This window comes from Labeo rohita, unplaced genomic scaffold (assembly GCF_022985175.1).
Source record: "Labeo rohita strain BAU-BD-2019 unplaced genomic scaffold, IGBB_LRoh.1.0 scaffold_697, whole genome shotgun sequence".
In the NCBI taxonomy this organism is placed as follows: Eukaryota; Metazoa; Chordata; class Actinopteri; order Cypriniformes; family Cyprinidae; genus Labeo; species Labeo rohita.
Window position 1 is genome coordinate 18,038 of NW_026129631.1, and position 23,721 is coordinate 41,758.

Below are 23,721 nucleotides of genomic sequence, written 5' to 3' on the forward strand. Positions count from 1 at the left end.
ATTAAGACCCTAAAGAATCATATCAACTTGTGGAAAATGGGCATCCCATGACCCCTTTAAATAAATTGATTCCTGTTTTATCTTCTCTTCTGCAGGTTTTTGGGTCCTGCTGCAGATGAAGCCTGTCAGTATGTGACTGGAATTGTGGGTAAAAACCCGTTACTCCTGAGAGAACTGAATCTGAGTGGACATGAACTAGGAGACACACGAGTGAATCAGATCGCTGCTCTACTGCAGGATAAACACTGTCAACTCAACACACTGATGTGAGTATCTTACATCATTTCACATGACTAGTAATGTTACAGTAGTATATTTTAATTCTCCTTTGAGTCTGACCCCACGTTATAAAGCTTTAAGAGCCAGGACATTTTTTTTTAATATAGCTGATTTATATACATCATATTTGTCTGAAAAGAGATTCATATACATCTAGGATGTCTTGAGGTGAGTAAATCATGGGGTAATTTTCATTTTTGGGTGAACTACCCCTTTAAGTGCACAGAGGTTAGAGAACATAATGTGAGCACATTAGAAATAGCCAGTATCTTATTAGTGTATTTACCATTGTTTGCTTTTAATACAGCTTCCAGCCTTCTTAGAATAGATTCATACTAACTTTTGAATAGACTAAATTTTGTCTCTCACTTCTGCTGTGACTGCTGAATGAAATCCTGTTTACTGACTACAAACTGAGGATTGAAGACCAATTTAAAAACACTGACCACCAACGTATGTGGACAGGCATCCATGCGCTCACAGACTGAAAGAAAGGGCACCTATAATGCAAAATCCACTTTTCCATGATGTTTGGACATAAATATGTGTTGACGGTGTGTGAGCACAACCACCCTACAATGATAAAAATCCACCCACTTCTTTTTTAATCCCCATTAAAACAAATCAGTCGCATTAGTCCTGCTGTTTTGATTCTCTGAGCAGTGTGATGTCACATTGTTTAGGCTCCGCCCACGGCCGATGACTGACAGTCCTGCATTACCGTAGTTTCTGCTCTCAGTGAGTTGTTTGGTTGTATTATAGATATGTATAGGTAGATGCCACATTCAATCACTCCAGATCTGTTGTCATTACGTCTGCCATCTTGGAATGTTCTGTCATCACTCACAATAATAATCAATAAGTTTCAAGATGCAAAAATGTGCAAAATCTGGTTGTAAAAAACAATAATATTTAAATTCCTGAGGAAATTGGATAAACTTTCAGAGATAAGAACACATTGATTTGTGTTTTTAATATGTATGAACTCAATATTACAGGTTTTTAAACTAAAGTATCTTTTAAATGCCTTGTTAGCTAACAGTTTTGTCTTGTTTTATTGTGTTTAGCAAAAGCATCTTCTGAAGTCTACTATAGATATAAATATTCATACATGCATATCTCAGGTGTTTACAGACATTCCTATATGGTGGACGGCTTACGTATAGCAGCCCTTGTGATCTTTAGGCAAGGCAAGTTTATTTATATAGCACATTTCATACAAAGGTAATTCAAAGTGCTTTACATAAAAGGAAGTAGAATAATCATAAAAACAGTAATAAAGACAACAATTCACAAAAAGGCAGTAGAATAATCCTAAAAACAATAATCACAACAATCTAGTTCCTGTGGTCTTGCGCCGACGGCTGTCTAGGTGATAAGTTCCTCATTGATGATCCGTCTCTGGGGCTCATCTAGTTGACATGGTCCATTCAGGGCTGTAGAGGTCGTCTCTAGGTGCTGATCCACCATCTGGGCTGGGTATGGACTGGATCCTCGGAATAAGAAAGAAACAGACTACTATTAGCATAAATGCCATTCTTCTTACGATGCAACAAGTACATCAGGTGTTATGGGAAGTGTTCCCAGTTCTGGTTGATACATCAGTGTTTATTCTTCATCTTCGTCTTATTATTGTAAGTGATTGATAGTGATTATGTGCATTTTAAATGTCTAAAACATTAAATATCCTAAACATGTGGATGAAAATACTAACAAGCGCTCACTTAGCGAGTCCGTCTCTGGCTCAGTGCCAAAATCTGTGCTAATCATGCCAGTGTGATCATGCGCTTTAGTAACCAGCCTTTATTGATCAGAACAGTTTTTTCTTTTTGTTTTTATTCAAATAAAAGGCAGGCCATGATGACAGGGCTCAAGTCCAAGTCAAGTTTCGAGTCATTGTTGTCTAAGTCGAATCGCAAGTCTTGTATTATGTCAAGTCAAGTCACAAGTCCTCAAATTTTGGACTCGAGTAATGTGACTCGAGTCTACAGCTCTGGTATTTAGCAAATTGATTCAATCTAATTATTCTGTAATCTTATTTCCCTCATAGGCTAAATGATTGTGGCTTAACAGACAAAAGCTGTTCAGCTCTGGCTACAGTTCTTGGATCAGATACCAGTCTGAAAGAGCTGAACATGATCAATAATAATCTGCAGGATTCAGGAGTGAAGCTACTTTGCGTGGCAAATGGGCATCCCATGACCCCTTTTAAATAAATTGATTCCTGTTTTATCTTCTCTTCTGCAGGTTTTTGTGTCCTGCTGCAGATGAAGCCTGTCAGTATGTGACTGGAATTGTGGGTAAAAACCCGTTACTCCTGAGAGAACTGAATCTGATTGGACATGAACTAGGAGACACACGAGTGAATCAGATCGCTGCTCTACTGCAGGATAAACACTGTCAACTCAACACACTGATGTGAGTATCTTACATCATTTCACATGACTAGTAATGTTACAGTAGTATATTTTAATTCTCCTTTGAGTCTGACCCCACGAGATTTATATACATCTAGGATGGCTTGAGGTGAGTAAATCATGGGGTAATTTTCATTTTTGGGTGAACTACCCCTTTAAGTGCACAGAGGTTAGAGAACATAATGTGAACAGATTAGAAATAGCCAGTATCTTATTAGTGTATTTACCATTGTTTGCTTTTTAATACAGCTTCCAGCCTTCTTAGAATAGATTCATACTAACTTTTGAATAGACTAAATTTTGTCTCTCACTTCTGCTGTGACTGCTGAATGAAATCCTGTTAACTGACTACAAACTGAGGATTTAAAAACACTGACCACCAATGTATGTGGACAGGCATCCATGCGCTCACAGACTGAAAGAAAGTGCACCTATAATGCAAAATCCACTTTTCCATAATATTTGGACATAAATATGTGTTGACGGTGTGTGAGCACAACCACCCTACAATGATAAAAATCCACTCACTTCTTTTTTTTTAATCCCCATTAAAACAAATCAGTCTCATTAGTCCTGCTGTTTTGATTCTCTGAGCAGTGTGATGGCACATTGTTTAGGCTCCGCCCACGGCCGATGACTGACAGTCCTGCGTTACCATAGTTTCTGCTCTCAGTGAGTTGTTTGGTTGTATTATAGATATGTATAGGTAGATGCCACATTCAATCACTCCAGATCTGTTGTCATTACGTCTGTCATCACTCACAATAATAATCAATAAGTTTCAAGATAAAATGTAAAATGTAAGATGTGAAAATCAATAATATTTAAATTCCTGAGGAAATTGGATAAACTTTCAGAGATAAGAACACATTGATTTGTGTTTTTAATATGTATGAACTCAATATTACAGGTTTTTAAACTAAAGTATCTTTTAAATGCCTTGTTAGCTAACAGTTTTGTCTTGTTTTATTGTGTTTAGCAAAAGCATCTTCTGAAGTCTACTATAGATATAAACATTCATACATGCATATAACTGCAGTTGCACCGGCTCTCAGGTGTTTACAGACATTCCTATATGGTGGACGGCTTACGTATAGCAGCCCTTGTGATCTTTAGGCAAGGCAAGTTTATTTATATAACACATTTCATACAAAGGTAATTCAAAGTGCTTTACATAAAAGGAAGTAGAATAATCATAAAAACAGTAATAAAGACAACAATTCACAAAAAGGCAGTAGAATAATCCTAAAACAATAATCACAACATGTTATTCTTCATTCATAATAAAATTTTAATATTGTAATAATTCTAGGGGTTGAGTTAATATGTCAACTTTGCTACAAGTGGCCACGAACGTCTGGCACCACATCGTTCAGGGTTTAAGAAATAAAGCATGCAAAATTATTCATGGTAAAACTCTAGCTATTCAGACAAATATGTGTAAGTAAATGTATTTTTACAAATTGTGTTTTAAAAAATTGTTTCTGTCGGATATACAACACGTGAATTGATCAATTTCTTCTGAAATCAATCTTTTTTCTGGTGGTTACGGTGACCTCGGAATAAGAAAGAAACAGATTAATATTAGCGTAAATGCCATTCTTCTTACAATGCAACAAGTACATCAGGTGTTATGGGAAGTGTTCCCGGTTCTGGTTGACCTAATTAATGCAGATTAACAATCCTTTAAACTGTTATGTTCGAAAGGTTCAGCCTATTATTAGGTTACTGCTGTTTCAATATACATCAGTGTTTATTCTTCTTCTTATTATTATTATTGTAAGTGGTTTATAGTGATTATGTGCATTTTAAATGTCTAAAACATTAAATATCCTAAACATGTGGATGAAAACACTAACAAGCGCTTAGTGAGTCCGTCTCTGGCTTAGTGCCAAAAGCTGTGCTAATCATGCCAGTGTGATCATGCGCTTTAGTAACCAGCCTATATTGATCAGAACAGGTTTTTTTTTTTTTTTTTTTTTTTTTAATCAAATAGAAGGCAGGCCATGATGACAGGGCTCAAGTCCAAGTCAAGTGTTTAGTCATTGTTGTTTAAGTCGAGTCACAAGTCTTTTATTATGTCAAGTCAAGTCACAAGTCCTGAAATTTTGGACTCGAGTAATGTGACTTGAGTCTACAGCTCTGGTATTTAGCAAATTGATTCAATCTAATTATTGTGTAATCTTATTTCCCTCGTAGGCTAAATGATTGTGGCTTAACAGACAAAAGCTGTTCAGCTCTGGCTACAGTTCTTGGATCAGATACCAGTCTGAAAGAGCTGAACATGAGCAATAATAATCTGCAGGATTCAGGAGTGAAGCTACTTTGCCATGGACTGGGAAATATGAAGTGTCATTTGGAGATACTGAGGTGAGTTGTGTGACAACAGACAAAATTGAGCTCAACAAAAACATAAGGTGCAAATTAGACTTAGATAAAGAACATGTCTGTATGTTGTGCTTTTATATTTATGCCTGCCGTAGAGTTTTTCTCTGATTTGGTCAGTCATTGACACTGTCCTAAGCCAACACATTGTGCTATATCATTGTATTTGGTTATGTTCAAGGTAGGGATAACTTAACATACATTTGATGGTTCATTTGTGTTTGTGATGAAGCATATCTGTTTGTGTATATAATTGGATATCAAAAGCTAAGACAAGATGTTTTCAGGCTATTTTTTTTTTTTTTTTTAAGTTTTTTCATTACATTTACTGATAAAATATACTGTATGGGAGTTCAGTGTTTTCGCTGGACCATTTTTATATTTTGCTTAAAATAATTATCTTCTAAAACTAACAAACAACATGCATAATGAAAATGCTCTCTCATGATGAACAGAAAAAAGTTAACAAGTGGAGTCAAGACATGTTTGTTATATATCACTTTATACGATACAGATCTTTTTGTTTCATTTCATTTTCATTTTTATTTTGGACAAAACATAATTTAAAACAAACAAATACACATATGTGTGTTGCCGTGCCAACAAAAAAACATCCCAAAAACTTCATACATTACAGAAAAATATTCGAAAAGGAGTGGGATGAAGCTAAAGCTTTTTTTTTTCCCACCCCTTATACAATTCCTAAACACTCCCTTATGTCTTTTATTTATACCAATATCTTTGTAAGAGAACAATTCCACAAAAAATAAACGCCAACCAAATACTTTCTTCCCAAAACAACCAATCACCCATTCTCATACAATCCACCTTTTAACCCCCACATCCCTCACAATCACCTGTATATATCCAAATATCCTTTAAGTAATATGGCTTTATACCATGTCTTAAACTGTTTAATATTTATACATTGCTTTAACACATGCTCCAACCCATTCCACAGCTGCACCCCACAGACAGAGATACACATACTTTTTAAAGTTGTTCTTATTTTAACATTTTTAAAGTTTAACCCTCAAATTATACCCACCCTGTGTGCAGTTTTAAATTTAACCAAATCAATAAACTTCAGTATATGACTTTAAAAATAATACATTTGTCTGTTCCAGATATCCCACATTATTAATAATTCTGATTGCTCTCTTTTGTAATATACATATCGATTGTTAATTGCTTTTGTAGGTATTTCCCCAGATCTCTACACAAGAACTCAAATACAGTATATAATATAAATGTATTATACAAAATATGCATTGATCTATTGTCCAAAATATATCTTGCTTTATTCAAAATAACTATAGTCTTAGCCAATTTTGCTTTAACATTCTTTATTTGAGGTTTCCAGCATAATTTATAATCTAAAATTACACCAAGAAATGTATTTTTATATACTCTTTCTATATTTTTATCATCAATTTTCAATTCAATTTGAGAATTTGTTTTATATCTTCCAAATAACGTAATCTTAGTTTTACTTACAGGTGCTGGTCATATAATTAGAATATCTTCAAAAAGTTTATTTATTTCACTAATTCCATTCAAGAAGTGAAACTTGTATAATGTATACATTCATTCCACACAGACTGATATATTTCAAGTGTTTATTTCTTTTAATGTTGATGATTACTCAGAAAATTTGATTATTACTTAAGACAAATACAAAGAATGGATTTTTGAAATCTTGGCCAACTGAAAAGTATGAACATAAAAAGTATGAGCATGTACAGCACTCAATACTTAGTTGGGGCTCCTTTTGCCTGAATTACTGCAGCAATGTGGCGTGGCATGGAGTTGATCAGTCTGTGGCACTGCTCAGGTGTTATGAGAGCCCAGGTTGCTTTGATAGTGGCCTTCAGCTCTTCTGCATTGTTGGGTCTGGCATATCGCATCTTCCCCTTCACAATACCCCATAGATTTTCTATGGGGTTAAGGTCAGGCTAGTTTGCTGGCCAATTAAGAACAGGGATACAATGGTCCTTAAACCAGGTACTGGTAGCTTTGGCACTGTGTGCAGGTGCCAAGTCCTGTTGGAAAATGAAATCTGCATCTCCACAAAGTTGGTCAGCAGCAGGAAGCATGAAGTGCTCTAAAACTGGTCCTGGTATACAGCTGCGCTGACCTTGGACCTCAGAAAACACAGTGGACGAACACCAGCAGATAACATGGCACCCAAACCATCACTGACTGTGGAAACTTTACAAAGGAAATGCAAAATTTACTTTCATCAGAGAACATAACTTTGGACCACTCAGCAGCAATCCAGTCCTATTTGTCTTTAGCCCAGGCGAGACGCTTCTGACACGGTCTGTTGTTCAAGAGTGGCTTGACACAAGGAATGCGACAGCTGAAGCTGAAACCCATGTCTTGTAGACGTCTGTACGTAGTGGTTCTTGAAGCACTGACTCCAGCTGCAGTCCACTCCTTGTGAATCTCCCCCACATTTTTTAATGGGTTTTGTTTTACAGTTCTCTCCAGGGTGCGGTTATCCCTATTGCTTGTACACTTTTTTTTTCTACCACATCTTTTCCTTCCCTTCACCTCTCTATTAATGTGCTTGGACACAGAGCTCTGTGAACAGCCAGCCTCTTTTGCAATGACCTTTTGTGTCTTGCCCTCCTTGTGCAAGGTGTCAATGCTCGTCTTTTGGACAACTGTCAAATCAGCAGTCTTCCTCATGATTGTGTTCCTCAGGATTTAAAGGCCTTTGCAGGTGTTTTGAGTACTGAACCTTTTCACAATATTCTAATTTTCTGAGGTACTGAATTTGGGGTTTTCATTAGTTGTCAGTTATAATCATCAAAATTAAAAGAAATAAACACTTGAAATACATTCATTCCACACAGATTGATATATGCATTATACAAGTTTCACTTCTTGAATGAAATCAGTGAAATAAATCAACTTTTTAAAGATATTCTGATTATATGACCAGCACCTGTATATTTAACAATTTATTTACCGTTAATTTATTTACCAGAGCAATACAAAGTTACGGCTGCATTTCCTGAGTCAAGTCAAGTTTCCAAGTCCAGTCAAGTTGCAGCTGTGCTTCCCAAGTCAAGTTTCAGAGTCAAGTCAAGTTGCAGGTGTTTTACCTGAGTCAAGTCAAGTTTCCAAGTTGTCAAGTCATGTTACAGCTATGTTTCCTGTGTCAAGTCAAGTAAGAGCTGTCGCCCCTGTCTCAGGTCAAGTTACTGAGCCACTGCACAAGATGGCTGCCACGCCAGAGCCACTGCACAAGATGGCTGCCATGCCAGAGCCACTGCACAAGATGGCCACCATCTCCAAGCGACTGCACAAGATGGCCGCCGTCTCCAAGCCACTCCACAATATGGCCGCCATTCCAGAACCTGTGGTCAGCACCCGGACGCCACCTGTGGTCATGATGGCCCACGTGCTGGACTCACGGTATGGGCGGTATGGGCAGCTAAAGTGGTGCTCCTTCACACCGCAGCGGCAACCCTTGGGTCAAGTCAGGCTTCCAAGTCAGGTCAAGACACAGAGTCAAGTCAAGACACAGCTGCCGTTCTCCACGAGTCAAGCCAAGTCACAGCTGTGCCCTACGAGTCAAGCCAAGTCACAGCTGTTCCCCACGAGTCAAGCCAAGTCACACCTGTTCTCCACGAGTCAAGTCACCTTACAGCGGCTGTTCATACTAGGTCAAGTCAAGTTACAGCCGTGTCTCCTGAGCCAGGTCAAGCTTCGACTGTTGTTCCAGAGTCAAGTCAAGCCAAAGCTGTAGCTTCCAAGTCCAGTCAAGCTTCCAAGTCCAGCAACGTCACGTCAAGGCCGTGGTTCCTGAGTCAAGCAACATCACAGCCGTGGTTCCTGAGTCAAGCAACGTCACAGCCGTGGTTCCTGAGTCAAGCAACGTCACATCATCAAGTCATCAAGTCACTGCTAATCTCCATGAGTCAAATCAGGTCCCCGCTGATCTTCACGAGCCAAGTCAAGTCACTGCTGATCTCCAAGAGTTAAGTCAGTTCACTACTGATCTTCACGAATCAAGTCAAGTCACAGCCAATCTCCACGAACCAAGTCAAACCACAGCTGATCTTCATGAGCCAAATGAAGTTATTGCTGCTGCTCCAGAGCCAAGTCCCGTCCCGCCTGATGGCCCAGAGTCAAGTCCCGTCCCGCCTGACGGCCCAGAGTTAAGTCCCGTCCCGCCTGACGGCCCGGAGTCAAGTCACGTCTCGTCTGAACACCCAGAGTCAAGTCACGTCTCGTCTGACCGCCCAGAGCTTTCTCACATCATGTCCGCCAGTGTGATGGCGATCACTATTCTCAATATGTGGGCCGCACACTACACTCCTAAGGTCACGTCTGTTCACAAGTCTGCCCCTGAGATCACGTCTGGTCTCAAGTCTGCTCCAGAGGTCTCGTCTGGTCTCAAGTCTGCTTCAGAGGCCTTCCCTGTTGGTGAAACTGCGCCAATGCCTCCTGAGGTGTCAGCTTCGGCTGTAGATCCTCCTAGGGAGGCGGCGTTCATCCTCAAACACTCTGCTTCTCCCTTTATTCTGTCTGCCTCCTCTGTCCCTGTTCTCCCCAGGTCCCAGTCTATTACATGGGTTCCTGCTCTGCCCTGGAGGCCTCCTGCGTCTCCTGCTGGGCCTCCTGCACCTCCTGCTCCACCCTGGAGGGCTCTTGCGCCTCCTGCTCTGCCTCCGGTTCCGCCCTGGAGGGCTCCTGCTCTGCCTCCGGTTCCGCCCTGGAGGGCTCTTGCGCCTCCTGCTCTGCCTCCGGTTCCACCCTAGAGGGCTCCTGCCCCGCCTCCGGCTCCGCACTAGAGGGCTCCTGCGGCTCCCGCTCCGCCCTGGAGGGTTCACGCTCTGTCGGTCCTGCCTCAATCACCGGGCCCTCCACATGGACCTGGTCCTCCAGCACTCGCCCTGTCTCGCTCCCGCCCTACCGCTCACCTGGACTGTTGTTCCCTTCGAGCATCTGGAAGCCACTCCTTGGGGGGGGGGGGCTATGTCACGAATCTGGTCGATGTTCCGTGGTCCGCTCACCACCAGAGGTCACTCTCACCTTATCACACACTGACTGTTGCATTACACCCCGGACTACATCTCCCAGTATCCTTCACGCTGATTGCGTCAACACATGTGACCAATCAGCGTCACTATAAAAGCCCCGGTCTTTCCCCATGCAAGCCACGGAGTATTATTGTTGTGATTATTGTCGTTAGCATTTTCCAGTTTCCTAATTCCTAGTTCTTTGTTCCCTTGCCTGGCTTCCCCCGTTTTTGACTGTTCGCTGCCTGCCTTCTGGACTCTGCTCGTTTCATTGGATTATTCTCTAGTCTTTCCTGTGTTATTTCTGTTTGCTCCTGTTTCAACCCTGCCTGTACGACCATGTCTTTGCTTCGTCCCACCAATAAAAGCTCGCAATTGGATCCACTCGCCTCTCGCCTCTCAGTCCCTGTTACACTCAGCCTGTGTGTGAAGCTTTTTATGGGGCATAGCGTCTTGTTATCTTAACAGCGCAAACCCCCAATTCAAATACGTGTTCTCTCAACCAGCAGCTGTTATGTGTAAAAATGCTTTTTCTATGTTAAGGTTTGACTGTAATAATAATAATGCAAAAACTGAGACTTTACATCAACTTTTCAAACTAAAAATATTTAAAATATGACAAAGTAGTAGTTGAGAATGTCTGAATAAATATCCAAATCCATAACCTAATAAAAGTATGCAACTGTGTAAAAGGTTTAAGCCTCTCTTAAAGCATCTTTGAAATGTTGTCACAGTTCTTCTGGATTTAGTCTGTCTCAGTTTGTTCTGTTTCTTCATGTCATTCCAGACGAACTGAATGATGATAAGATCAGATCTCTGGAGCACTGGCTATTGTCAGACTCCTTGTGCAAATAATCTGACCAGATTATTAAAATTAATGGAAAAATGAATGTTTTAAAATGTAAACTGATATTTCCTACTGACACACTACAGCAAAAGATAGAAATAACTGACCCCATTCTTGTGAAAATACTAGTGGAAAAAGATTTTTGCACAGAACTATATGGAACAAAAATATATTACATTTATTTTACTGAAAAAAAAAAAAAAAGTTATATTTCAGGTGTTCAGTCTCTTTTGACCATGAAGAGCACAAGTGTACCTCACAAATGAGCATCAGAAGGTTAAAACTTTAAAGTGACTGTAATATGGAGATACTAAAGTGAACTGTCTAACAATTTAAAGTTTTTTGTTGTTGTTGTTGTTGTTTTTGTTGTTTAAACCAATTATATTTAGATTTAATTTAGTCAGATTTTGCTTTACAGCTAAGCTTTAGTTCATTTGAATAAGGAATAACATATTGTGTTTAAGGATTTACGTTGTTTAGGTAATTTCTAGAATAAATGATTAATCATCTGAATGTGACATTTTCATTCTGGTTCTAGACTTTCAGACTGCAGTATCACTGAAGAAGGTTATAAAGCTCTGGCTTCAGCCCTGAGATCAAACCCTTCACACCTGATAGAGCTGGATCTCACAGGAAATGATCCTGGACAATCAGGAGTGAAGGAGCTCAGTGATTTGCTACAGGATCCAAACTGTCAACTCAAGACACTGAGGTGAGAGATGAAGTAATGCCAAATAAGTTATATTCAGGTGACTTTTTTTTTTTATTATTATTATTTTTTTTTTTTAGAAATATTGTTTCAGTGTTGCACTAAAGTAAATTCAAAAATTGAATTTGATGTAGTTTTAGAATCAGATGTTGTTTACATCAAGTTTGCTTAAGAACTGAATTGAATCCTGTTTTATCTTCTCTTCTGCAGGTTTTTGGGTCCTGCTGCAGATGAAGCCTGTCAGTATGTGACTGGAATTGTGGGTAAAAACCTGTTACTCCTGAGAGAACTGAATCTGAGTAAACATGAACTAGGAGACACACGAGTGAATCAGATCGCTGCTCTACTGCAGGATAAACACTGTCAACTCAACACACTGAAGTGAGTATCTTACATCATTTCACATGACTAGTAATGTTACAGTAGTATATGGTTAATTCTCCTTTGAGTCTGACCCCACGTTATAAAGCTTTAAGAGCCAGGACATTTTTTAATATAGCTAATTATATTTGTCTGAAAAGAGATTTATATACATCTAGGATGGCTTGAGGTGAGTAAATCATGGGGTAATTTTCATTTTTGGGTGAACTACCCCTTTAAGTGCACAGAGGTTAGAGAACATAATTTGAGCACATTAGAAATAGCCAGTATCTTATTAGTGTATTTACCACTGTTTGCTTTTAAAACAGCTTCCAGCCTTCTTAGAATAGATTCATACTAACTTTTGAATAGACTAAATGTTGTCTCTCACTTCTGCTGTGACTGCTGAATGAAATCCTGTTTACTGACTACAAACTGAGGATTGAAGACCAATTTAAAAACACTGACCACCAACGTATGTGGACAGGCATTCACAGACTGAAAGAAAGGGCACCTATAATGCAAAATCTACTTTTCCGTGATGTTTGGACATAAATATGTGTTGACAGTGTGTGAACACAACCACCCTACAATGATAAAAATCCACCCACTTCTTATTTATAATCCCCATTAAATCAAATCAGTCCCATTAGTCCTGCCTGGAAACTGGATAAACTTTCAGAGATAAGAACATGTTGGTTTGTGGTTTTAATATGTATTAACTCAATATTACAGGTTTTTAAACTGAAGTATCTTTTAAATGTCTTGTTAGCTAACAGTTTCGTCTTGTTTTATTGTGTTTAGCAAAAGCATCTTCTGAAGTTTACTATAGATATAAATATTCATACATGCATTAAACTGCAGTTGCACCGGCTCTCAGGTGTTTACAGACATTCCTATATGGCGGACGGCTTACGTATAGCAGTCCTTGTGATCTTTAGGCAAGGCAAGTTTATTTATAAAGCACATTTTATACACAAAGGTAATTCAAAGTGCAAGTAAAAGGAATTAGAATAAACTAAAAACAATAATCACAACAATAAAAGACACTTTTAATTTAAAAATTGATTTAAAATAAACTTAAGACAGTTAAAAACAGAAAATGATTATACATAGTGCAAGTAGTTCGGACGTAGCACAGTGCACATTCAGTAAATGCACAGCTAAACAGATGAGTTTTGATTCTAGATTTAAATGTAATTAATGTTTTAGCACATTTGATCTCTTCTGGAAGCTGATTCCAACTGCGGGCAGCATAATAGCTAAAAGCAGATTCCCCTTGTTTTGTGTGAACCCTTGGTATTTCTAACTGACTCGATCCTAATGATCTGAGTGATCTGTTATGTTTATATTCAGTAAGCATATCTGCAGTGTATTTAGGTCCTAGGCCATTGAGTGATTTATAAATGAGTAAAAGTACTTGAAAATCAATTCTAAATATAACTGGAAGCCAGTGTAGGGACCTGAGGACTGGTGTGATATGCTCAGATTTTCCGTTTTCTTTAATGAAAATAATGATCCTTTTCCCCTCACAAAAGCATTTTTTCTCTCGTCTGATGATGTGAGGGTGGTAAATCCTATTAATCGCATGAGATCACAGCAATAGCAAACAATTATCCATCTTTTCATCCAAAATGAATTCCCGATCTGCATTTTTTCTTGTTCAAAAAGCTGTTTCACTTAGACACAACAAGTAAAGAAAAATCACAAAAAGTTGTATTTGATGACTGTAAACTACACATTTAAAATGTTTTGAAGTAAATTTTTATTTATGAACAGAATTTTCTTAATTTGTTGCATTTAAACTCCATTTTTACATGTTTAATATTATTTTAAAGTGGTTCTTTATAGTTATAGTTATTTATAGTTGATTCTGTATCTTAATTACAAACCACAAATAATTTTTTGGTCTGACTAAAGATTCTCCAGACTTGAAATGTAACTAGTATCTTCAAATCCAAATCCAATTTATTTATTTATTTATTTATTTTTTTACTTTATTGATTGTTTGTTTCACTTATATTATTTTCAGGTTTTAGCAAATTAGAAATCACAAACCTTTTTTTTTTTTTTTCGGTCTGACTAAAGATTCTCCAGGGTTAAAATGTAACTAGTTTCCTCAAATCCTTTTTTGTTTTACTTTGTTGGTGTGTGATTATTTATTTACTTACAATATTTCCAGGTTTTAGCAACATTTTATTTATTGCACTGTTTGGTGTTTACTCATGATTAATTAAACTCACATATGAACAACATGTCTGATTCATTGTCTTTTCTCTTTCTGTTTTCAGTCTGTATGATTGCAGTATTACAGAGAAACAGTGTCTCATCCTGACTTCAGCTCTGAAATCAAACCCATCACACCTGAGAGAACTGAACCTGAGCAGGAATAAACTAGGAGACTCTGGAGTGAAAAACCTCAGTGATCTACTGATGAACACACAATTCAAGCTGGAGAAACTACAGTTAGTATCATTATACTGTACAGCAGTGACAGTGAGATTAAAGTTCACTGTTTACTTTCATAAAGTCACCATGAAATTAAAGTTGACAGTTATTATTTTTATGGAATATTGACTTGATTTATCCGTGCACATAATGTATTTCTAATTTATGTGCCCTTATGATGTTTTATCTAAATAACTTTCTCCCTCACAACAACATCTCTTCTCTCCTCTGATGATGGAGCAGAAAAATCTGTCAATCACTGGAGATCAAAATAATAACAAATGACAGCAATGCAATTAATGAATGGACCAAATTAAATCCAGCCATACATTTTTTTTTTTTTTTTTTTTTTTTTTTTTTTTGCATTCACTCAGACATACTGTAAAAAAAAAAAGACAATTGCAAAAAAAAGGTGTTTATTGATGATAAATTACTCTTAAAATGTCTTTAGGTAAATTGTAATTCAGAAACACAATTGTCTTGATTTCTCACATTTAAACTCAATTTTCACATTTTTAATGTCATTTTTAAGTAGTTCTATAGTTGATCCTAGATCTTAATCTACTTTATTATTTTTTTTTTTTTTCTTCTGTTCTTGTTTATGGTCATATAATGTTTTTGGCAATGTTTTAATTATTACACTGTATGGTGTTAACACATGATGAATTTACTCACATGAACTTGACACTTGTCTGATTCATTGTCTTTTCTCTTTCTGTCTTCAGTCTGTATGGATGCAGTATTACAGAGAAACAGTGTCTCATCCTGACTTCAGCTCTGAAATCAAACCCATCACACCTGAGAGAACTGAACCTGAGCAGGAATAAACTAGGAGACTCTGGAGTGAAAAACCTCAGTGATCTACTGATGAACACACAATTCAAGCTGGAGAAACTAGAGTTAGTATCATTATACTGTACAGCAGTGACAGTGAGATTAAAGTTTACTATTTACTTTCATAAAGTCACCATGAAATTAAAGTTGACAGTGATTATTTTTTATGGAATATTGACTTGATTTATCTGTGCACATAATGTATTTCTAATTTATGTGCCCTTATGATCTTTTATCTAAATAACTTTCTCCCTCACAACAACATCTCTTCTCTCCTCTGATGATGGAGCAGAAAAATCTGTCAATCACTGGAGATCAAAATAATAACAAATGACAGCAATGCAATTAATTAAGGGACCTAAATAAATCCAGCCATGCATGTCTTTTTTTTTTCTCTTCATTTACTCAGACATACTGTACAAAATAAGATGGTTACAAAAAAAGTGTTTATTGATGATAAAGTACTCTTTAAATGTCTTCAGATAAATTGTTATTCAGAAACACATTTGTCTTTATTTCTAAGATTTAAACTCAGTTTTCACATTTTTAATGTCATTTGTAAGTAGTTCTATAGTTGATCCTACATCTTAATCTGCTTTGTTAATCTTTTTTTCCTTCTGTTCTTGTTTTTGGTCATATAAAGTTCCCTTTTGAGGAACTCGAACTGCGTCCTCTAGAGGTCGCTATGGGGAACGCCATCTCCGTGACCCGTGTCTGAAGTCTATATACAAAAACATCAACAGAGTTGGCCGGCGACAGCTTACGACGTCACTTCCGGCGCGACTCGTCGCTGCCGGTGCGTCACTACCGGTGCGACCACAGTATAAAAGGACACCGGTAGAACACAACATTCTCTTCTTCGTCTTCACTGACCTTTTGTCTGTATACAAAGCTCGAATTGAGTGCATGTTTCTCACCAATGTTTTTATTTCGGCTCGCGTATGACGATGCGTGGTAAGGAGCAAGCGCTTTTTGCTCCAGTGGAGTTTATTGCACTCTTTGCTTATCTCTTGCGAGAGACAAGCACGCTCTGATACCCACACCTTTCATACGGTCCTTATATGGTGAGGAATTAAGCGAATATCGGCTCTCGAGGGAGTTGAATGAGATCTTTGCATTATTCCTTGTTACGAGAGGCACACACGCTCTCATACTCACTTACACAGGGCTTGTGTGTGTGCGGTAGTCAGCTGCGCTTTCATCTCTCGAGGGAGTTGAATGCGATCGTCACATTCAGTGCTTTTCTTGCGATGGACTAGCACACTCTCGTAGCCACTTGCACAAAGCTTGCGAGCTGTGTGTGTGTGGCGGGAGCAGCGCGTCTAGCTCACGAGGGAACTGGATGTGCTCATCACGATGCATTCGCAAAGGAGGGAGGTGAGTCTTGCTTACCCAAATTTGCATGAGTGTGCTCGCCTCTCTGGCATTAACAACGCATTCGCGGCAGCGGCTCCGTTCCGCCTGATTCCCGGGGGAGTCTGGCGTGTGGGCGGAGCGTGTTCAGCTCCCCAGGGGGTTGAACATGTGCTGCGCATTGCGATTGTAGTGTTCATTTTCTGCCATACTCGAGGATATGGACAGAAAATGAAGAGGATAGTATAGTCATCTGAGGATGGTTATAGTTTTTTGCATTATTTATGTGGTTAAGTGCAGCTATCTGAGGCTAGCTGTGTGTTAACCTGTCCCCTTTCATAGAGCTGTCTATCTGAGGATAGCCAGGTGTTAGCTCGCTGACCGCTCCCCTTCCTAGGGCTTCTAAGTAGCGGTCTCCTTGCTCCTAGCCAGGTAAGTGCTGTCTCCCCTCCCTGGGATGTAAGTAGACAGCCCATTCTTTGTGGTCAGGTCAATCGTGGTTGATTTCCCTTTCCTGTTAACTCTGTGATTGCTGCCTAGATGGTGTTATCTCCCCTGTTAGGGTTATAAGTAGGTGATCCACTATGATGGTCTGGGCAGTTTCTCAAGAGGGTCTTTCTGGTAATTGGAGTCAGGCGTGGGAACCATGGTGGGTGAGTACGATCCCTTATTATGTGTTTAACCATGCTGTATTTCTGGGACCTGTCTTGTGTGTTTCCTTTGGTAGGTCCTCTTCAAGCACCCCCCTCTGGTCTTTGACCATGGTTATGGTCTGCTTGCCTGGATTTGCCTTCGGCATATCGATTGGGAAACTTTCAGGTCCCCACTACAGCACTACATCTAGGGTTATGGTCCTACCTCCAGGTAAGCTCTTCGGAAGTCTTTCTCGCAGGAAGCTCCTGGACACCCTTGGATAGACACATGGACCTAGGCCACCTGGCTGAGACCCTCTATCTGCGTCCCGCCTTCAGCGGCCTTCTGTTTGTGGATTCCACCTTTAGCATACAGACCTATTCTCATGCCATTTGGTGATCTAGCGAGTCGCCCCTCAGAGGAGTGGGCTTGATCTCGCTATGTTTCACCATCTTACGAGTCAGAGTCATTTCTGCAGAAACTCTCTGGGTGCTCCAAGGAGCCTTTGGCTACATTGTGGCCCTTGTTCTCGAGGTTCTGCGGGCCTTGATAGAGCGGGGCCCTATGCTTTCCATTGAGATGGTAAGCACAGGTCTGTGTGGGGTGAGAATGGCTCATGCCTCCTTAAGAGAATACCTGAAACACAGCCCGAGGGCTGGGGATGCTACTGCTCTCTGTGCAGTCTTATAGAGGTGGCTCCCTGTCATATCTGATCTGGATCTCTTCCTAGGCCTTCTTTACGGGGCACGGATGGGTGAGTATGATCCTTTATCATGTGTCTAGTCTCCTTTGCTGTATGTTTCGGACCCGTCTCTTGTGTTTCCGTCTTTTAAGTAGGTCCTCTTCGAGTACCCCCCTCTGGTCTCTGACTATGGTTGTGGCCTGCTTGTTCTGGATCTGCCTTCATCATGGAGACATCATGGCCACTTTGGCTTTCAGGTTCTCACTACAGCACTACTACTAGGGTTACGGCCCTACCTCCAGGTAAACTCTTCAGAAATTTTTTTCTTCGCAGGAGCTTCCTGGTCCCCCTGACTGGACATGTATGCCTTCAGGCCGCCTAACTGAGGAAACACTCTGTCTGCGTCCTGCCCTGAGGGGCTTCCTGTTCCAGGGTATCCACCCAATCATTATACAGACCTATCCTCATACTATCATGGTGATGTAGTGAGTCGCCCCTCTGAGGAGTGGGCTTGACCACGGTGGTTTTCACCATCATATGAGTAGACGGTGTTTCTGCGGGAACCCCTCTCAGTGCTCTGAGGAACACTGGATATGGTCTAGGCCCTCGTTCGTGAGGTTCTGCGGGCCTTGCTGGAACAAGGCCTGTGCTTTTTGTCGAGATGGTTAGCACAGGACTGCCTGGATTGGTAGTGGCTCTTGGCCCCGCAAGAATATACCCACAGCACAGCCTGAGGGCTGGGGGCGCTGCTGCCATCTATGCAGCCATACAGTGCTTTCTCTGCTGCCAGGACATGATGATGCTTCCCTCACTGCAGGAGGGTTCTTGTTGGAGCATGTCAACGGTACGTCTAAAAATCCATTCTTATGGTAAGGCCCACACGAACCCTTGGGCGCTTTCTCAAATCCATGTATATGGTAAGTGCACACGTGAACCCTGGGGCACTTTTCTAAAATCCACACTGTGGTATGGAATGCACCGGAGCTTTGCGTCCATTCTAAAATCCTTTATGGTAGGGATTCACGCGCTATTGCCCGTACCCTTTCTCGAGATGGTTAAAACCCCGGTCACCTTGGGTCCCTCTCCAGAGCATCTGCCAGGCTAAAGGAATGGTAATATTTGCGCTAGTTCTTGCACACCCTCTATGATATGGGTTCATGCTCAAACTCGTGCCCATTCTCTGAGTTGGTTGTTCCCGGACACCTTGGATACCACTCTTGAGCAGGTTGTTGCTACCTATGTTCTGTAGGACAGTTTCTGAGGGAACCTATGCAGAGCCCACGGTAGCCCCCTGCGTGACAGGCCAAACCTAGGTGAAACCCTAGGCATTCAGCCATATCCCCTTAAAGGAATATCTTCTAATTCCAAGCTTTGAGCTCTACCCCAGGAGGGTATAAAGCTTGGGCTTTTTGGCTGAAGGGGATAATGTCACTGACAGCCGTCACTACGTCTCAGGGGCAACTCCCTTAAGCTTAAGGCAGTTGGTACCTAGTGCTCGCCTCTATGCTGGCATGCACTCCCCTCAGCATGGCAGCGTGGGTATAACCGTTCCCCATAGCGACCTCTAGAGGACGCAGTTTGAGTTCCTCGAAAGGGAACGTCTCAGGTTACGTATGTAACCCTGGTTCCCTGAGAAGGGAACGAGACACTGCATCCTCTAGTCTCATCGCGATTCATTGTCTTTTCTCTTTCTGTCTTCAGTCTGTATGATTGCAGTATTACAGAGAAACAGTGTCTCATCCTGACTTCAGCTCTGAAATCAAACCCATCACACCTGAGAGAACTGAACCTGAGCAGGAATAAACTAGGAGACTCTGGAGTGAAAAACCTCAGTGATCTACTGATGAACACACAATTCAAGCTGGAGAAACTAGTTAGTTAGTATCATTATACTGTACAGCAGTGACAGTGAGATTAAAGTTCACTGTTTACTTTCATAAAGTCTCTGTGAAATTAAAGTTGACAGTTATTATTTTTATGGAATATTGACTTGATTTATCCGTGCACATAATGTATTTCTAATTTATGTGCCCTTATGATCTTTTATCTAAATAACTTTCTCCCTCACAACAACATCTCTTCTCTCCTCTGATGATGGAGCAGAAAAATCTGTCAATCACTGGAGATCAAAATAATAACAAATGACAGCAATGCAATTAATGAATGGACCAAATTAAATCCAGCCATACATTTTTTTTTTTTTTTTTTTTTTGCATTCACTCAGACATACTGTACAATAAAAAAAGACACTTGCAAAAAAGTGTTTATTGATGATAAATTACTCTTAAAATGTCTTTAGGTAAATTGTAATTCAGAAACAATTGTCTTGATTTCTCACATTTAAACTCAATTTTCACATTTTTAATGTCATTTTTAAGTAGTTCTATAGTTGATCCTAGATCTTAATCTACTTTGTTAATCTTTTTTTTTTTCTTCTGTTCTTGTTTATGGTCATATAATGTTTTTGGCAATGTTTTAATTATTACACTGTATGGTGTTAACACATGATGAATTTACTCACATGAACTTGACACTTGTCTGATTCATTGTCTTTTCTCTTTCTGTCTTCAGTCTGTGTGGATGCAGTATTACAGAGAAACAGTGTCTCATCCTGACTTCAGCTCTGAAATCAAACCCATCACACCTGAGAGAACTGAACCTGAGCAGGAATAAACTAGGAGACTCTGGAGTGAAAAACCTCAGTGATCTACTGATGAACACACAATTCAAGCTGGAGAAACTAGAGTTAGTATCATTATACTGTACAGCAGTGACAGTGAGATTAAAGTTCACTGTTTACTTTCATAAAGTCTCTGTGAAATTAAAGTTGACAGTTATTATTTTTATGGAATATTGACTTGATTTATCCGTGCACATAATGTATTTCTAATTTATGTGCCCTTATGATCTTTTATCTAAATAACTTTCTCCCTCACAACAACATCTCTTCTCTCCTCTGATGATGGAGCAGAAAAATCTGTCAATCACTGGAGATCAAAATAATAACAAATGACAGCAATGCAATTAATGAATGGACCAAATTAAATCCAGCCATATTTTTTTTTTTTTTTTTTTTTTTTTTGCATTCACTCAGAGATACTGCAAAATAAAGAAAGACAATTGCAAAATTTTTGATGATTTTTTTATTGATGATAAATTACTCTTAAAATGTCTTTAGGTAAATTGTAATTCAGAAACACAATTGTCTTGATTTCTCACATTTAAACTCAATTTTCACATTTTTAATGTCATTTTTAAGTAGTTCTATAGTTGATCCTAGATCTTAATCTACTTTGTTAATCTTTTTTTCTTCTGTTCTTGTTTATGGTCATATAATGTTTTTGGCAATGTTTTAATTATTACACTGTATGGTGTTAACACATGATGAATTTACTCACATGAACTTGACACTTGTCTGATTCATTGTCTTTTCTCTTTCTGTCTTCAGTCTGTGGAGATGCAGTATTACAGAGAAACAGTGTCTCATCCTGACTTCAGCTCTGAAATCAAACCCATCACACCTGAGAGAACTGAACCTGAGCTGGAATAAACTAGGAGACTCTGGAGTGAAAAACCTCAGTGATCTACTGATGAACACACAATTCAAGCTGGAGAAACTAGTGTTAGTGTACAGTGACTCTGTTTTGAGTGAAAAACCAAGAATCATGTGATGTTATTTTTTCATTGCAGCTTGATGAAATGAAGGTTATCCGTGCACACTGAAATTCAAGAACTGACCTGAGGGAAAACTAGGAGACTCTGGAGTGAAAAACCTCAGTGATCTACTGATGAACACACAATTCAAGCTGGAGAAACTAGAGTTAGTATCATTATACTGCACAGCAGTTACAGTGTTATTAGTTTACTGTTCAGTTTATTTTGTTTTTGTGTGTGTGTGTGTGTGTGTATTTGTGACTTTACACTCAAAAATTATTTTTGGCTCTTGTTCATTTTAATTGAAATGAGCTAAAGTAACACGTTTTTGAACATTCACATAGAAGAATCAAAATGATTAAAATCACTTCAACAGTTTAAACCAAAACACTTCATACTCAGTATCTTATAATGAGTCTGAGTTCACATTATATTTGTGAAAAATTCTTCACTTTAATGATTTGTTTGTAAGATGATCTTCCTCTGTTTGTCTCTTTCTAGTCTTTATGACTGTGGAATTACAGATGTTTCTTCTTTAACTCAGTCTTTGACAAACACAAAAGCACTGCAGTTTCTAAAAGAGCTTGATCTGAGAAACAATATGATTGGAGACTCAAAGCAGCAGCTCATTGATGTGCTACGAGACTCAAACTGTAAACTGAGGTGAGTAAACTTCACTTTCTGATATTAAAGAGATTCATTTACCTCTAATATGTGAACAAATATATACTTTCAAATATTTGTGAAAAAGTTTATCAAATTATCATCAAGCTTTATTTCAAAGGGTTTGTGTCAGAATGAAATGTAAAGTTGATAAAAATGTTGAACACAAAGGAGGAAAGAGAACAAAAGCACACTGTCAGAGCTTTATACAACAACACCTGCTTTATTAATGACATCAGTAATAGTGAATCATTACAGTTTGAAATAGATTTGGTCAGATTGTAGGAAAACGCTGGTAAAATCAGTGCAGATTCCAGCTTCAGCTCACAGCCGTCCAGCATCACATGATCAATGTCTCTGTCTCTTGTGTTTTTAACTTTGACAAGCAACACGTCACATTACTTATGTAAGGTTTAATCAGGGTGTGATTTGTCGGGGTGAATTCCTCCCTGGTAGAACTGCAACAGCTCAACGGTGTAAACCTGGGAAACATGCTTCATTCTGACAAGGCTTGTCGTAATATGCTCATGTTTATTGGAGAAACAATGACAGCTCAGTTAGTGGATGTCAGGCCCCATTTACACAAATGGAAGACACAGATATTTCCCTGCGGTTTGGCCTCTCATTTACACGAAAACCCCATTTTATCACAGAAAACGATTATTTCTAAAAACTCCAGCCAAAGTGGAGATTTCTGATAATGCCGGTTATGTGTTGCCGTGTCAACTGGGAGAAACGGGATTTTAGGTTCTCAAACGTCACATTATGCTGCCAGAAAATGCTTAACGTCCTGTTCCACAAAGTCTCGTGTTATTCGTTGGTGTCGATTCTGAGGATTTTGATTGGCTTGCATGGCTTTATTCTTTTCCCTATACTGCTGCCCATAGGTTTGGCATAGTTATTATGGCGCTCGACGGCGTATTTATGCGGGTTGATATAAATTACAAGTTTTTGGAAAACAATGTTGTGTGCACAATGTTATTATTGAAAACGGAGGGGAGGAAATATTCATTTCTCTAAATACCCGGCAATGTGTAAATGTGGCCTTAGGCATTCACCACAGCCACCTCCATCTGACACACCTCCAGTAACCCCGCCTACTCATTCAGCGTCAACCAATTACTGACTGCATTCACCTGTTCCTCGTTAGCCACGCCCTATAAATAGAACTCTCTGGCAATTGCTCAGTGTCTGGTCTACCGTTGCTGGTTTCTACTCTCCTCCCTGTTTGTTACTGGACTGTGTGGCATGGCTATTCGAGAGTTCAACGCATCTCCTTGTTCTTTGGACATTCAGTTAAGGACTTTGATTATTCGTCTCTGCATCATCTTCTATTTAAGATTTTTGTAAATAAACTACTGAACTGGATTGCCACTCATCTCTCGTCTCCTCCGTCCCCTTGTATGTGTGTAAGTGTGACA

At 39.3% G+C, this 23,721-nt stretch overlaps 1 protein-coding gene across 1 annotated transcript in view; it reads left to right on the forward strand.

The window, feature by feature from the left end:
- LOC127161626 (ribonuclease inhibitor-like) overlaps positions 1–22,854 on the forward strand; it is a gene marked incomplete at its 5' end in the record, with an annotated part of 35,959 nt that extends 13,105 nt beyond the window's left edge. Inside the window, 9 exons of the mRNA XM_051104354.1 lie at positions 96–266; positions 4,896–5,066; positions 11,503–11,676; positions 11,884–12,054; positions 14,325–14,498; positions 15,207–15,380; positions 20,555–20,728; positions 21,432–21,605; positions 22,139–22,854. Coding sequence (XP_050960311.1) covers positions 96–266; positions 4,896–5,066; positions 11,503–11,676; positions 11,884–12,054; positions 14,325–14,498; positions 15,207–15,380; positions 20,555–20,728; positions 21,432–21,605; positions 22,139–22,304 — 1,549 coding nt within the window. The remainder of the gene's footprint in view (positions 1–95; positions 267–4,895; positions 5,067–11,502; positions 11,677–11,883; positions 12,055–14,324; positions 14,499–15,206; positions 15,381–20,554; positions 20,729–21,431; positions 21,606–22,138) is intronic.
- Between the last annotated feature and the right edge of the window lie 867 nt (positions 22,855–23,721).